This window comes from Daphnia pulicaria, chromosome 10 (assembly GCF_021234035.1).
Source record: "Daphnia pulicaria isolate SC F1-1A chromosome 10, SC_F0-13Bv2, whole genome shotgun sequence".
NCBI classification, from domain to species: domain Eukaryota; kingdom Metazoa; phylum Arthropoda; class Branchiopoda; order Diplostraca; family Daphniidae; genus Daphnia; species Daphnia pulicaria.
This window is the reverse complement of record NC_060922.1, coordinates 2,238,076-2,251,786: the sequence shown is the minus strand read 5'-3', so window position 1 is coordinate 2,251,786 and position 13,711 is coordinate 2,238,076. Positions and strand designations below refer to the sequence as shown.

At 38.5% G+C, this 13,711-nt stretch overlaps 1 protein-coding gene and 2 long non-coding RNA genes across 7 annotated transcripts; 1 reads left to right on the top strand and 2 right to left on the bottom strand.

Moving 5' to 3' along the window:
* Positions 1–5,359: 5,359 nt before the first annotated feature.
* LOC124314362 lies at positions 5,360–7,287 on the bottom strand. Of its 2 annotated transcripts, none has more exons than XR_006911189.1 (4): positions 7,090–7,287; positions 6,864–7,025; positions 6,566–6,751; positions 5,360–5,477 (listed from the first exon to the last, which is right to left on the bottom strand). It is a non-coding gene; the product is annotated as an uncharacterized LOC124314362 (long non-coding RNA). The 2 variants fall into 2 exon arrangements; XR_006911190.1 differs by having other exon boundaries at positions 7,122–7,287.
* An 11-nt stretch (positions 7,288–7,298) lies between these two features.
* LOC124314337 lies at positions 7,299–13,694 on the bottom strand. 4 transcript variants are annotated; one of them, XR_006911157.1, is made up of 5 exons: positions 13,053–13,617; positions 11,752–12,007; positions 9,862–10,354; positions 9,694–9,804; positions 7,299–7,909 (listed from the first exon to the last, which is right to left on the bottom strand). It is a non-coding gene; the product is annotated as an uncharacterized LOC124314337 (long non-coding RNA). The 4 variants fall into 4 exon arrangements; XR_006911158.1 differs by having other exon boundaries at positions 7,303–7,909; positions 10,107–10,354; XR_006911156.1 differs by lacking the exon at positions 9,862–10,354 and adding an exon at positions 13,628–13,694 and having other exon boundaries at positions 7,316–7,909; positions 13,053–13,203.
* LOC124314002 (SID1 transmembrane family member 1-like) lies at positions 8,456–12,541 on the top strand. The gene is made up of 20 exons (XM_046778940.1): positions 8,456–8,602; positions 8,666–8,829; positions 8,900–9,042; positions 9,114–9,263; positions 9,331–9,475; positions 9,550–9,636; positions 9,717–9,845; positions 9,921–10,021; positions 10,099–10,178; positions 10,247–10,470; positions 10,537–10,590; positions 10,659–10,859; positions 10,929–10,985; positions 11,058–11,118; positions 11,187–11,429; positions 11,491–11,555; positions 11,625–11,663; positions 11,735–11,980; positions 12,052–12,165; positions 12,242–12,541. The coding sequence occupies exons 1-20, from the start codon at positions 8,473–8,475 to the stop codon at positions 12,302–12,304; spliced, it is 2,496 nt and encodes an 831-aa protein (XP_046634896.1). The 5' UTR covers positions 8,456–8,472; the 3' UTR covers positions 12,305–12,541.
* Positions 13,695–13,711: the final 17 nt, after the last annotated feature.

Genomic DNA, 13,711 nt, shown 5'->3' with positions numbered 1-13,711 from the left:
AACGTCGCAATGTCAAAGGCTTTTGAGTGGCAAGAGAAGTCGTACAAAAGATTAACAAGGTTATACACACTTATTTTCTCATTAAAGATCAACAATTCTCAGCGATTAGTAACTATTAAGATATGACCGACAAATCTGAACATGATTACTAAAATTGAAAATTCGACTGTAGTATTTAGAAACGTCCCTGTAGTAAGTTGGAGAAGCGTAAGGTGTGTTGTAATATTCAGGTGCCTTAGTGGTGTAGTAAATCGGGATAGAGCAATAGTTCGGAGCTTCGGTGTACCTGGTCGGAACAGCGTAAGTAGTGGCATAATACTCAGGTGCCTTGGTAGCGTAGTACTTAGGGGCCTCGGTGTAGTAGCTAGGTGTAGCGTAGGCTGTGGTGTCGTAAACTGAAGCCTCGGTGTAGTATTCCGGTTCAACGTAGTCCGAAGGAGCAGCCGCCGTGTAGTAAGTCGGGGCTGCGTAATAGTTGGTCGCCTCAGTTGTAGTTGTGTAACTTGAGGCAGAGTAACACTTCGAGGCTTCGGTGTAGTGGCACGGGGAAGCATAAGTTGTGGTGTAATACTCTGAAGCCTTGGTGGTGTAGTACTTGGCCGGCTCGGTGAAGTATTCAGCCGCTTTGGTGGTGTAATAAGTTGGAGCCTCGGTGTAGTAGCTAAGAACTGAGTAATACTTGGGAGCCGCGGTGTATAAGCTGGGGCAGCATACGTGTAGTACTCCGGTGACTTGGTGGTGTAGTACTTGGGAGCCTCGGTGTAGTACTCAGGATCTTTGGTGATTAAACTCGGGGCAGCATTAGCTGAGGTGAAATACTCTGGAGCCTTGGTGGTGTAGTAATTGTGGTCCTCAGTGTAGTAACCGGTTGGTGCGAATGTTGTCGTTGTGTAGCAAGGCGACGGCGTGGTGCTTTGGTATCCGTCATACCCAGGAGACATGAGTACACCAGTGATCGACCCAACCTTCAACGATACGACAAACGGCAATAGCACGACACTACAATCAAATAGGCGGTAATTGATTTGAACATTAATATTCAATATGGTACATTAACAGATAAAAACAAATAATTGATACAAACTCCATGAAACAGAATATTTACCCGATTGCGTACTGATAATACGACGAAGAATGCACTTGGTGACAGTGCACTGCAGTTATTCATTCATGTTTCGTTCCAAGTATTGTTCTCTCCAGCCAATCGCCCTGATACAACAGCAAAGTGATGATGTTCCATATGACGACGACGCAATTTGATATCACAAAAGAACGCAACATCTCCAGCCTAATAAAAAATAAAGTCCATACCCAATAATTATAATCTAATTTAACAAGAACTTCATATACTATCTAACAACAAAATCAGAGCAGTCAATGTTGGTTAAGTTTTAGTCACAAGTATTACAATTTATATGAAATAAAATGTTCAAGGATTCTTACCAACCAGACGTTCGATCGTGCTTCAAGCTCGGTATTGACTCGATAACCAACAAAATTGGAATCTATTTCCAAACCAGAAACGATAGCCAAATCCGTGAAGTTTGCGTCCCAACCGACAACAGCGACGACATGGTCAGTTTAAATCTTCTTAAATGAATTGTATATTTTAATTAACATCGCTAAAACATATACTGAAATAACTGTTTACCTTTTGACCATCGTTTAAGGTCAATGCGACCTTGTAGTTTTCCAAAATTGCACCCTCAATATTGGCTTTGGGCAACACATTGACACCTTACGCTTTCACCTTCTCGGAAGTCCATTGGCTCAAATATTTAGGGAGGACTCGGCCTATGTTACCACATCGATGTTGCGGAACAGCGTTACGTGCTCGTGGACATCTTTGAGGGCACCGCTCAGGGATTGGAAAAGATTTTCGTTTACCACATAACAAGAAAATAAAGGCCATTTTTAGAGTGATGTAACCACAGAAATAAGTTGCTAGCAGTTTAAGTAGACTCTCAGATACTATCAAGCAGGAAGATTATCAAAATTGTTCAACATTCCATAAAGGAGTAATCATTGAGACTTTTAAAGATGAATTTCGTTTGGTATAAAATGTTTACCTGTAGCAATAAGGCACTTGTTATGGCACGGCAATCGTCAAGTTCGGCTTTCCGACCGACAATGTCAAGTTTAACGACGCGGTGTACACGTACGACTGCTACGCCGCCGTTATCTTTGCTATTCAATTAGACGGGATTGCAGTAAAGCGTCCGAGAAACAGACAAGGAAGGAAAAGTAAATTAGTACATGTTCCAAAAAATTACAATAATAAAGAGCCCACCCTCACTCTTTGTCATTCCACTGTTTGAAACGAAGATTATTCGAAACTTCGGGGCTGCCGTGTTGCGTGTCGGAGAAGCTGACTTCTATCGTACTTGGGCGCTCCAGTGTAGTATTCGACAGCTTTAGTGGTGTAATAAGCTGGAGCCTCGGTGTCGTAGGTTGGGGCAGCATACGTAGTTGCGTAGTCTGAGTAGGTGCCTCAGTGTAGTCCCCTGCGCTTTGGTAGCTTGGGGAACATAACGAGTTGTGGTGTAATAATCTGGAACCTTGGTGGTTTAGTAAACCCAACTGTGCAACCTCGGTGTAGTAACTGGTTGTTGCGTATGTTGTTTTGTAGTAAGGCGGCGGCGTTGCGGTTTGGTATCCGCCTTATCCAGGAGACATCGGTACACCAGTGGTCGACCCAGCCATCAACGATACAACAACCAATAGCAGCACGGCGGCATAGTTAACTAGACTATATTAAATATTCAACAATAACGGACATATTATAAAATAGAAAAACTCGAAATTGATACAAAATTCCACGTAAAAATACAGAATATTTACCCGTGATTGAGACCTGGTAATACGACGAAGAATGCAGCTGTTGGCGGGTCAGAGATGCTCACTCGATTGACTTATGTTGCCTTTTCTCTTTCCTTTTGAAAGATTTTCTCTCGTGGTCGACATCAATGATACAAGTCTACAACACCCAACAGCAAAACAACGCCATAATTAACTATGCAATAAACAATCGGAAATTATTTTTCGAAGGTAACTAGTCATATCAACAACTAATTACAAGATAGAATAGATTTACGACTCGAAATAAAAATGAACATTTACCCATGATTGCGAACTGATATTACGATGAAATATGGAGTTGTTGCCGTGTCGAAGATGCTCACTCGACTGATCCCTGTCAACTTTTCTCTCGCCTTTTACACAATCTTTTCTCACCCTTCCTCTAAGCCTAATAGCTATTTTACCTTTTTGATAATGAAGCAAAACGTCCCGTTCTCACCCAACCTCTACACCAATGCCTGACACCTTTTACGTAATGATATCCATGACCTTCGATTGAAATGCAAACTGGCCTTTCCTTCTGCAGGTGACTTTGCCGGGGATGGGTCTACAATAACCAATATCAAAATGAATACCAAATAGCTTACACTTGCGGCTATTGTACCTTTCAGATAATGAATCAACACGTGTCATACTCACCCAACCTCTACACCACTGCATGACACGTTTTACCTGGCCTTTCCTTTTGCAGGTTGACGTCGCTGGGGATGGGTCTACAACAAATAAATAAAATGAATACCAAATGGTTATAACACATCCCGTTGTCACCCAACCTCTACACCACATGACACGTTTTACATAATGATTTCCCTGACCTTCGAACTAAACTGGCCTATCCTTCTGCAGGTTGACGTCGCTGATGGGGATGGGTCTACAACAAACATAATAAAAATGAATACCAAATGCTTATGTAACAAAACATTTCTCGTTCTCACCCAACCTCTACAGCACTGCATAACACGTTTAATAACTTAAACATCAATGGACCTTCGAGCGCGAAGGAAGGACATGCAAACTGGTATTTCCTTTTGCTGGTTGGTGTTGCTGGGGATTGGAATGGGTCTACAATAGGTCAACAACCAATATCAAAAGGAATATCATGGGTATAGCTTAAAACTCGCTTTGTAAATAGCATTTTATATTGGAGAAATAAGATGAGAATGATTGAAAAAATAGCTTAACATGTAAAAACTATAAAGGCCTCCATACGGTCAGATACTAGTTAGTCGACATCGCTTCATTGATTTTTCTATTCCAATGAATTCTTGCAGAAGATAAGCTTCAGTTTAGCAGCCCATGAACCGCACAAATTTAACTATACCAACAAATTCCAACACAAAACTCCACATGACTTGTCAGAGTAGAACTTCACTTTAAATAATTCAAACGAAATTTTTTTCTTAAGAAGCAAAAATGTTGTCTCTACCCACTCTACTTGAAACACTTACACACAATTCAGGGCGTCGGTGTAGTAGCTCTGGACATCATAAGTTGTGGTGTAATTCCCTGGAGCATTGATGAGTTGATGGTGTAATAACCGGCTGAAGCGTAAGTTGCTGTTGTGTAGTAGAGCGTCGGCACTGCGGTTTGGTATCAGTACCCAAAAGACATTGGTACACTAGTGGTCGACCCAGCCATCAACGATACAACATCCGACAGCAGCACGCCATTATAGTTAGCTAAACAATTAAAAATATCAATATTAATATCAATAACCAGTATATTACCAAATAGATCAAAGAAGAATTGATAAACATTCAACATAACATTACCCATAATTGCGAACTGGTTAAACGATGAACAATCCAGTTGGTGATATAGGGTTGGTGAAGGAAACATCGGGACACCAGTGGTCGACCCAGCCATCAACGATACAACACCCAACAGCAGCACGACGCCATAGTTAAATAGACAAATTATATATTTAAACATTGGCATCAAATAGTAACTGATAATTAACCCATAGTCAAAAGTAGAATTAGTTATACAAAATTCTATGTAGAGAAACGGAATGTTTACCAATCGTTGCGAGCTGGTAAATGGTAATGCGATGAAGAAGCCAGTTAGTACAGGTAGTCCGCAGGATTTGTTGCCGTGTCGGTGACGCTCACTCAACTCATTTTATACGAATTTTTTTCTTACCCTAACCTCCTAAGCCTTGCGGGTATTATACCTGCTTAATAATGATGCAACAGATCCCTTTCTCACCCAACCTCTACACCACATGACACGTTTTACATAATGATTTCCTTGACCTTCGAAGTAAACTGGCCTATCCTTCTGCAGGTTGACGTCGCTGATGGGGATGGGTCTACAAAAGAACAAAATCAAAATGAATACCAAATGGTTACGTAACAAAACATATCTTGTTCTTACCCAACCTGCAAACTGGACTTTCCTTCTTTAGGTTGACGTTGCTGGGTCTATAACAAACAAAATCAACATGAATACCAAATCGCTGAGCCTTGCGGCTATTTTACCTGCTTGATAATGACGCAAAACGACCAGTTCTCACCCAACCTCTACACCACCACATTGACAGTTTTACACGTGCTGTTCCCCGCGACCTTCAAGCGTGAAGGACATGCAAACTGGCCGGCCCGGGTGCAGGTTGAACTCTACAATGGTAATTGAAAAATAATTAATAAACACGTCATCAGTTGGAACATGTTGAAAATATACCTAAATCTAATTTTAAACATTCTAAAATAACGTACGAGTGTACTACTCTTTAGCACACGTACATTCCAACAAAAACAATCCTCCCTCTTGGCCAGTCTAAACTTTGCAGTTTCAAAGCTATGTGAAAGATCCAGTTGGGCATGCAAGATATTCACTTCACTCAGCATCTGTTACAGCAGGTTACCAGCAAATGAGTGTTTCGGGATCCGCAAGGCAACAGCAAAAATAAGAAGTCGAAATAAGAAAGCATTACTTTCTACAAAATGTACCTATGAAGTGAAATAACAAAGAGAAAAAAGGCTACAACCAGTTTAGCCGCATTTCCCCCCCCCCCTAAAAAAAATGGGCAGACAACCAACTAGACATTTTGCAAGGGTCTCAAATAGCCAAATATCTGCAACATCTTTCTCACTAATAAATCTATGAAAGCAAAGGCAAGGTGTAAACACATTAAATTGTACCACAGTAAACTGAAGGTTTCCTGGCGGATTTACTACAACGCAATATCGCACACTGTTATATAAGAGCTAATGAATAATAGCACACACAAAAAAAAGCTGCAGCACACAGATGATACCGATAACTCAAGCGAAAATTTTTGATTCAGGTTTTTTCTTCCAAGGAAGGACCAATATTCCTCTCCTCACCCTAAGTTAACGACGCGATTCTAATTTGTTATTTTCAAACAAATTAAAGCAAAAGATGCAGCCCTTTCTCTACGTTTTACCCGTGGCGATATATTGGTTTTGGTTGGTCGATTTAAACGCCCAATGTAATGTAGTACCTCTTCACTTTGTAGTTAAGAAGAGTTGCACCGACAAAATTAAAACAACACTTATTAAACTCTTAAAATTTGCAGAGTCCCAATTCACTAAAGTTAAGGTGTAGGAGCGAAAGGAGAGGATCAAAATTATAGAAGAAAAACGAAAGTGTGATGCCTAAGCTGAACGGGGAAACTACACTACACAAATTGGAATATCACAAAATAACTCGTAAACTTATTCATGGGGGAAAAAAATCCTACCTAAGTAACAAACCCCACAACTCGAACAACAAGCAGGCTCAACAATACTTCTTAAAACCAACAAACTTTGCCACCCTGTAAAATTCTCAATGACACTAGGCTGCTAAGCGTTCATCTTGACGTCACCCAGCATCAGCGATACCCACACCCACGCCACTACACGGTATCGTCTGCAGAAAAACCTTACTAAAAAAAAAATATCTGGTTGAACTACATACATGCCATCCTTAAAAAAATTACGAGATGGCATAACGAAATAAAAAAATAATTAAAACTGGGTTTATCTGTTGAGACTCACTTTGATTTAAGGGAAAATCTGTGTACCCTAGATCAGAAATGATCAAATTAGGCTCCTTGTCGGGATGATCAAATTCAACTATGTGAAGAGTTGACACAACACAGAACTTCCAACAATGACTGCTGTTAGAGGAGGAGAATCTCATGTTGTCCGTCACATAACCTGAAATGAAATAGAAAATCATAAAAAATTAAAGCATAGACTTGCAGGACTCAATAATCATTACCAGGAAATATTCATCTGATTCAGGATGTCAACATTAAAAAAACTGCAGGCCAATAGTTCTTGATCTCGAGGAAACTTAAAACTTTGGCTTGATATAATCTTGAGGAACCCGTTACTTTACTGTCTGTTGATGACAGTCTGCATTTCAGAATTGGGAATAGGAAGCCCAAACATGTTTACTATTATTATTTGTTATTCACCCAACTTAATCTGGTTACATAAATAAAACAGATGATGAAGGAAATTCCATATTAAAATTAAATCATAAGGGAAATCTTATCATTTTTATTTAAGTAAACACAAGAAAACATTCAACAACTGTCACCTGATAATCTCTTGGTTCACACAGAAATCCAGAAGAAGGAATGGTAGTAAATCAGCAGTTGAGATAAACAATACTCTTCTTTCGACATGGAGAGGTTGGAAATACAGTGGCGAAAAACAATCCACGCCTCATTTCTTAAATCGATGTAAATTTGTAAATTCTAGAATGCTCTAAACGTTTCCTTGTCTTGACTGTCATTGTTTCAACAGGTTTCAATCACGTGTTAGGAGACGAGACACCAATGAATTATACGTGCTACACGGGCAATCGAGAAAAAAAGTAAACTTTACATGAATGGAGTATGGACTCTTTTGTAAAATGCTTATTAGTTATTACAATCAAACATTCCAATAAGTCATACTTTAATTAAACGCCATATTGTATTTGAGGTTTTGTTAGTAGGTTGTTTTTGTAGTTTTGCAGAATGCAGATGTGCCAAACTGTGAGAACCGGATGTGGGGAAGCAGCGCGGCCAATTTATGAACCTCGTTCCCGCCTAATAAAATAATTTGAAAAATATTTTTATTTTAAGTGGATACATAAGTAAAAAAATGTTGATAGTATCAGAGTTATTGTACCCGGGTACTAAAGATCTGAAAATATGTTGCATATGTTTCATTATGTTACACACCGTCCCTGTTAGTTTATTACCGCACTGTCAACCGTTTTCCTGCACTGACAGATGCCGGAAGATTCCGCTGGATCAGAATATTTTCAAACATGTTATATTATACTACACTTTCGATTGCCCCTACTGTGTGAGCTTTGCTGAAATCATTATTCCTTGTCGTTCATGGCTATCGACGAAACAATAATTTCAAATTCTTTCACTGATATCCTGTTAGCAGCTATGCGAAGCGAAATTTACGGAATTAAAGCCCGCCACACTTGGGTTGAAAATGCGAACGTAGTATGCCGCAAGACAAATAGGTGGCTTTTAAAATTTCTATGTAGATTTTATACGCAAACGGGAAAAAAGTTGCACCATTCTACACGAGACGTGAAAAAGGGGTTTGCGGTAGGCGTTTTAACTAGTCACTCTTCGATGGTTTGAATGATATGGCTACCGCTACCGCCGCCATCAAATTAAAGTTCCTTTTGATACCAGCTATCGTTACTGCTTTGTTGGGAACGTATTTTACTGCACTGTACATCGACAGTCCCGCCAAGGAGAAAGCTATTTTCAAACGTTTGGTTACTTTTACTCGGTTTGATTTTAATTTGTCAATAACGTCCTTTTCTTTTTAAATAGAAAATAGTCATTCAGTTGTCAGAAGAGACTTTAGATATGACACTTCAGTTATCAACAATCAGCAAAAGGTGAATGTCGACGAAGATGCGGAACTGTATCAAAACTACAGTTTTAATGTCAACTCAACATTGGAATATAGGTTTAAGTATTCATACGAACAAGACGTAAATATATAAATTAAATCTACCATAAAGAAAATTGTACTAACAGTCCTCATATCGTCTGATATATTAGCTTGCCTCGAATCAAGCTATATCTATCCAGGTCACTAGCAAACCTGTTAATAGAGACAATCCTGTTCATGTAGTTGTTAAGCAACAAAAAGCAATTGTTTCGTGGCAACTACCGCTTCTGTTAGAAACGTCAAGTGGATCATTGTAAATTGAACCATTTTTCCTGATTAACCTTATTCGACCTTATCAAAACTAATCACAATTTATTACGTTAGTCAAGAATACAGCAGTGCAAGCCGCCAGCTTTGCACTGAACGCAATAACGTTACGGTCAAGCACGAATTTGTTCTTGGTGTGTCAACATCAAATCCCCAAAATTTAAGCGTTGTGGCTTCTGTTACTCCTGTTCAAGATTTTGTGGTTAAGTAAGTTGTTCACGTCTTATCTTCATAATATTAATTTCCGTTCCTAAAAATATGTTTCAACTTTTAGATTAGACGGAAACGGTACGGTCACGTTGGCGGCTTCTGAGCCTAAGTATTATCAATTTTTGTTTCCGGTAAATGTTACGCATGTACTACTTACAGTTAAATCGGATGATGACTACTGCATGTTGGTTTCCGTTCAAAACTTATCGGTAGGCCTACTATCAAACTCTTGACCAAACATCGCTTCCGTGATTAGATTAACGAAACATTTACTTTTCAATAGTACCCTGCAGTGTTTGATACGGATCAGGAATTACGGTATGGTGGAATTCGGCAAACACTTATGAACAAAACTGGAATGGCGATAAGCGTAAGTGATATCGAATATGGTCAAGTTAATTATGGTGTAAGAAAAAGGATATTATACCTCTGTGTTTATATTCTGTTCAGCGAGAACGATTCCCCGATGGATTCTTCGTTGTTTTCGTCGTCAAGGCTGACGATTATGAATGCACAGGCAAGCGCACAGCTTCATCGCCTATGAGAAAGAAAACGGTTCATTTTGCGATTCACGAGATGGTACTAAGGAATGTACAATAATTGCGTATTGTTGTTTCACGACGAATTTCTGTTTCATCCACTGATCGAATCTAGGTTAGTTACGATAATTACAGATACGCTGTTTTCGGAGTTTTAGGAATATTTGCTATCTTCTATATTGGAGTTTTCGTATCATTTTGTTTCAATTGTGGAAAGTAAGTAATTTCCTTAATAATTGCACGTCAATATGCTAATGCTTTTTCGTCTCTTTTGTTGTCCTTTCTTTCTATAGTACCGTACCCGCTGAACTACTGGAGCCGAGTTTAGTTGAAGTAGAGAACACAGCTTCAAGTCATAGTCCCACAGCCGCTCGTAATTTAGAAAATAAATCAAAATCAATTTTATAATTTAATTTCTATAATTTACTTTACATTCCAAAGCTGCCATTAGTCCAACTCTTGACTCGACGGATGTGGAATCAGAACTTCTTAATTCACTCTCATGTTCCTCTCCGGACTTAATCGGTGTTGATCAAATGTCTGACGCATCTAGTGATTTAAATGTTATTAGGACCAAAAAATGTCTTGTCGTGGCCGATCTTTCCCACAAAGGGTCGGGGTCCCATGTCAAAAATTCGTGGCTTTACAAGCGGCATTTATGGATTGCAAGTTTTCTAATTATAATTGTATGTGAATATTTAATTGATGACATTGTTTTACATTTTCTGAAGGTCTCTCTATTTTATGCTCTACCTGTGATACAGCTTGTCACCATTTACCAAAACGTATGTATAGCAATTATTTTAACTTTTATTTTTTCTTAAAAATACATTTATTCAATTATACTATACAGATGATGAACGACACGGGTGACCAGGATCTGTGCTACTTCAATTTTCTCTGCGCCCATCCCAGGTGGAATTTTACGGATTTCAACCACATCTACTCAAATCTCGGTTACATATTACTGGGCATCCTTTTCCATGTCAGTACCGCGCACAGAAAATTTCTTAGGCGAAAACTCTCAAGAGAAAATCGCGATCGGCTGGAAGAGGTAATTGAATCCTATTTGGTTTTATCGTTTCATGAACGCCAATATCATATCGTCTCTATTATTTTAAAGCATTACGGAATTCCTCAACATTACGGCCTGTTTTACGCTATGGGAACGGCATTATTGGTACATACATGTACAGTCTGGATTTATTTCATCTGTACCCTAACTAGTAATTATTAACTTCCTTTTCAAAAGGTCGAAGGGTTACTGAGTGCCTGTTACCACATATGCCCTACACGCGCCAACTTTCAGTTCGGTAATGCCTTCGCTATTTCATGAGCAAAACAAATCACCCGGAATTAATCCTTATTGTTTTTTTTGTAGACACAACTTTTATGTACGTGATTTGCATACTTTGTACGTTAAAGATCTACCAAAGTCGCCATCCAGACATCAATGCCGAAGCCCAGGAAGCATTTAAGGTTCTAGCTGCCGTCGCTGTACTATGCGTCTTCTCACTATTTATTGAGGACATGTTGGTTTTTCAAATCTTCGTCTTTTTCATTCATCTCTTCGCATGTCTAGCTATATCTACTCGAGTGTACTATATGGGCACATGGAAAATGAGTATGTTCATTTGTTTAGATACCAAAAGTTTTACTTTTTGAAACAAATTTCTCTACTGCAGACTTTGGAGCTTTCAAACGAATTTATTGTGTGTTTCGGAACGATTTCAAAGCTGGACTATCAAACGTAAAGTATTTTACTTGAATACTTATTCTCGTTAAGTCAATTAATCACTATTTTACGGCGCTAAAACAGTGCTGCCGACCAATGTACGTCGATCGAATGATCCTATTGGTAAGGCTAATATCTTGGTCAACATTTAAACCCCATATAGCAACTATTTAGATATTTGGTATTAATTACAGGTCATAGGAATGCTTACCAATATGGGTTGGGCGATGTATGGATTGGTGTACCGTCCTCCAGATTTCGCTTCCTACATGCTTGGAATCCTCGTCACTAATCTGTTTTTGTATTTCACTTTCTACATCTTCATGAAAGTGTGGCATGGCGAGAAGATCTTGTGTCACGCGATATTTCACATGGTCTGTGCATTTCTTTTTGGGATTCCCGCGATGTACTTTTTCATCAACAACGCCGCCACTTGGAGTGTAAGCGTTAAAGAGAAGTTTCTTTTCCTATACACAAAAAATTACCGATTAATTGTTTTGATTTTAAACAGAAAACAGCTGCCCAATCTCGAATTTTCAATCGAGAGTGTCAGGTACTCAGTTTCTACGACAATCATGACATTTGGCATTTCCTTTCGGCTGGCAGTCTTTTCTTTTTCTTGATGGTAAAAAATTTAATTTAAAATAAAGATATTTCGTATGATGTTTGAAAACGATGTTTGGGTTTGGTTTGGTTTTCAGACTCTTCTTACTTTGGACGATGACCTCGCTTACACACCACGTGATGAGATTCCAGTCTTCTAAGGCAATTTTTCAATTTGTTTTTGTTTTATGTTTTTTTTTTTTTGCAATTTTTCTTTTAACAAGTAACCAAAGTAACCAAAGTCCGGTCAAGTCCGGGGAATAGTGGCTTTGCGTTAACCTCAGACTCTTTGGCTTTACCGTGCTCAAGCCCATGCTGCGAGGGCTCTTTATTAATCGCTTGCATAGGCAGAAGTTGGTGAGTGCCATTCACCTTGTTCTGCCACATTTGTATTAATTTGCCGATCAGCTTTCCGCGTAACCGATGACGAGTATTCATTAACGTTGCAAATTTAGTAGTTTAAAATAAAACGAAATTTAACGAAATTAAATAATCTGGTTTTTCGAAACTCGTGCCTACATAGTACATTCGAACAAGATGCCTTAAACAAGATGCTTAACTAGATAATATTTAGTTGATTATTCAGTTTAATCTAGTTTTTTAAATAATTAAAAAACTAAAAAATTCCTAGTTCTCCAAAGTTTTGAAAAAAATCTGTATGTAGTTCTGAGTGTCTAAGTTGCTTCACCAACGACAACCACCAAGTTACATGTTCACATGGATGATGTTGGACAAGAAAACTACGATGTGACTGAAATTACGCCTACATAATATTTTTCTGATTCAATCTACGACTGGCCTCTAAGCTCTAACAAGAAAAAAGAAAGAGCTCTATGTCTGTGTCTGCCTAGTCAGCTTTTTACACTACAAAATAATTCACTCAGGTTTACAAAATTAAGACAAGCATACCTGTCAAAATAGTAGAATGTCCGTTGTTGTTTGGCTTCCTTGTAGGTTTTATCAATGATTTCTAGTATTTTCACGCACTCTCAAACATTTAATTTTTAAGAAAAAGACGTTTCATTTTCCATCTTTCATGTGTCGTTCGCTAAATTGTAGTCTGCAATGATCAATGACAAAGGGGATGCCAGGTTTTGGATTTGCCAAATTGCGAAAATGAGTTGAAAATTATTATCAATTTTTTAAATTGAATTTATCTTAAAAAAACCAAACTAAATAAAATAAAACCAAATAGGACTAAACAAATCGAATAAAACTGGATAATACAATAAAACTAGGTTTTGCCCACGAATTTTTTTCTTTGACGTAACATATTCCAGAATCCGAATTTCTTTAGGGATCTTGCCATTATTCACGTTTGAAATAGCCCGCGGATTGTCGTTTACAAAATTAGGGAATGTGGGCAAGTTCCCAAGTTGGTAGCGGGCGACGGGGCATTTTATTGGATGTGAATAAATGTTGATCAAATTCATTCCTATTTATCCAATATTTTACTCATAAAAAAAAATATAGAAGAAGCTTACCACGTCTAGCGAACACTTTCACGTAGAACTTTGGGTGACCATCCGCCTGATCTGCTGAGTAAATTGCTAGTAAGCCTAGGACAT